The sequence below is a fragment of the Pundamilia nyererei genome, unplaced genomic scaffold (genome assembly GCF_000239375.1).
Source record: "Pundamilia nyererei isolate P.nyererei 1_Seehausen unplaced genomic scaffold, PunNye1.0 scaffold00093, whole genome shotgun sequence".
In the NCBI taxonomy this organism is placed as follows: domain Eukaryota; kingdom Metazoa; phylum Chordata; class Actinopteri; order Cichliformes; family Cichlidae; genus Pundamilia; species Pundamilia nyererei.
In genome coordinates, this window is record NW_005187494.1 from 2,299,536 (window position 1) to 2,301,996 (window position 2,461).

The window sequence follows — 2,461 nt, forward strand, 5'->3', positions numbered from 1 at the left end:
CTGCTAAAAGCAAAATAAAGACTTTGAAGAAGTCTTTTCTGGTCAAAATAACCTAATAAAAAATAAAGTTAAAAAAAAAAAAAAAAAAAGAAGAAGTCTTTTCTTTTTAACACAAAATCTAGTTTTAACACATTGTGTGAATTGTTTCTTCCTGTTTGCCCCTCTTAAGGCTCACAGACATGAAGTGACCATCTGTAACTACGAGGCCACAGCAAATCCTGCAGATCACAAAGTGGAGAGCATCATCCCGCAAACCAACTTCATTTCCTGAGAGCTCAGAGAGACGGGGAGAAGAGGAGGAGGCTGTTAAGGGTTGTAGTGACATCATTCTGACGTCACAAAGTCAAAGATGAGTTTAACGCTGCGTACTGGCATGGTGGTCGAGATCGACCGGGACTGAGCACCGATGTCTGAAGACCAGTGGAGCTTATGTGCGTCTGGAAGTGCTAAGATGTATGTCTGATTTCTATGGCAATAAAGGCTTAATGTTGACAAGCACCTGAATAATAAATGCATGAAACATTTCAAACTCAAAGTCTGCTCTTCTCAGTTCAATTGAAAGATAATCACCTCTATAATAACATTACAGGAACTCAGAAATAAAACATTAAAACCTGAAAATTAAACCAAACAAAGTTATTTTTTTGTATGTAATTAAAGTCCTGATTGCCAAGTTTACACCTTGGTTGAAAAACTAGCCTCACACAAAAAGGCTTTCAGGTTTAAAACCTATTAACTAACATGCATAATAAACATACATATACAATTTAGTATTTTTAGTAGTTCAATTTAGTTATTGGAGTTGCTTAAATAATTTTAAAGACTTTTGTGAAGCCAGCAAATTGTTCTTTATCAACTGGAAGATATTTTGTGCCATCTAGTGGATCCTTTTGTCACCGCAGGCATGTTTCACCAGTGTTTCAGAGCCTTTTCTTACCTAATACATTTCTTTCTCTTCCGTTTGTCTCTACAATAATATCACAGTGCTTGTTTGAGTGAAAGGAAGTTTATGAAATCAGGAAGGAAATAAAGCTGCAGTCAGTATTCAAGTTTCTCTTTTTCTTTCACAGCTCTATAATAAATGTGTCACATCCATTTTGCAATTTCCCAGAGCTTTTCAGTGAATACTTATTCCTATTATACCATTAACAATGATCTATACACTCTTCCCCTCCTGCAAATACATCATGGCACTCTTAGTAATAGTCTGCTAGTAAAAATAAATTGAGTCTTCAGTCACTCTGTGGGAGTCATTTACAGGAATGTGTCAGCTCGGTATGAATGGCCTTTTTGTAAAAAAAAACCCACCTTATTTTTAAAATGCTCCGATGAGCTCATTTTAGGTCAACAAGGAAAAAAGTGGCACATAAACAGTTCTTGCGATATGATATAAACTAACCTCTACATGTGTAAACTATAATAGAAGCAAATTAAATATATAAATTTTTTAAAAAGCAATTTACATACAGGATTTTTTTTTTTAATTCTGAGAAGGAAATTCTTCCAGAAGGAAAATGCTCCATGTCACAAAGCTCAAATCATCTCAAACTGGTCGTTGAAGCATGACAATGAGTTCACTGTACTCACACAGCCTACATAGTCACCAGATCTCAATCAAATAAAGCACCTTTGGGATGTGGTGAAACAGAGATTCATATCATTGATATGCAGCCAATAAATCTCATGGGAATGCTTTCCATGAAGAATTAAGGCAACTCTGAAGATAAAAGGGAGATTCAGCCTGGTACTAGCTATTCAAACACATCTAGAGCTTTAATGTTTTATTCTAGTGACTAGTGATTTTTGTTTTTTATAAATATGATCGAAAACCATAGTTAATGAAATTGGAACATTTTAGAATATCTTTTATGGATACAGAAAAAAGTATATGTGTTAAATATAAGGATAGTCATTCAAAAAAGACGTTTGTGCAATAACGGTGTTAACAGTGGGCAGTTAGTAAAGCTATATATGCAGTTAATGGGATTATTTGTGAAGATTTTTTTAACTCGAAGTAAAAATATAGAATCGCTCACATTTACTCCCTAATTTGGATATAATGTAAAACTGAAAGAAATTACATTAAAATAAGAATAATAAAAGCAAGAGTATGCGGACCACAGCGGGCGTGGTTACACGATGACGTCTCCACGCACTGTACCGCCCCTTGCTTGTGAGCGGCCAGTAGCGGAAGTTCCGCTCCGTCGTGAACTGGGACAGCAAAGCGGTGAGTGTATGAGTCTGTGTTAGCTAGCGGGCCGTGGGTGTAATTTTAAATCATTTATCCTTACTCGAATGGGACCTTAACGGGGTCCTTTTAGTGCTTAAAGGGTCTCCTAAAAAACGGGCGGGGTTTGGGGTCTGAATTTGATTCGTAACGTTTGTCCGAAGTAACCAAAAACAGAGACACACCGGTTGGAGACAATACAGTTTAATGTGTGTGTGTGCGCGCGCGCGCGCG

At 36.7% G+C, this 2,461-nt stretch overlaps 2 protein-coding genes across 2 annotated transcripts in view; both read left to right on the top strand.

Annotated features, from left to right (window-relative positions):
- pithd1 (PITH (C-terminal proteasome-interacting domain of thioredoxin-like) domain containing 1) overlaps positions 1–535 on the top strand; it is an 8,768-nt gene extending 8,233 nt beyond the window's left edge. Inside the window, exon 6 of the mRNA XM_005739809.1 lies at positions 170–535. Within this exon, the coding sequence (XP_005739866.1) occupies positions 170–271 (102 nt within the window). The 3' untranslated portion in view covers positions 272–535. The remainder of the gene's footprint in view (positions 1–169) is intronic.
- Positions 536–2,143: 1,608 nt separating this feature from the next.
- lypla2 (lysophospholipase 2) overlaps positions 2,144–2,461 on the top strand; it is an 18,047-nt gene continuing 17,729 nt past the window's right edge. Inside the window, exon 1 of the mRNA XM_005739810.1 lies at positions 2,144–2,227. The gene's annotated coding sequence lies outside the window, so the exon portion shown is untranslated. The remainder of the gene's footprint in view (positions 2,228–2,461) is intronic.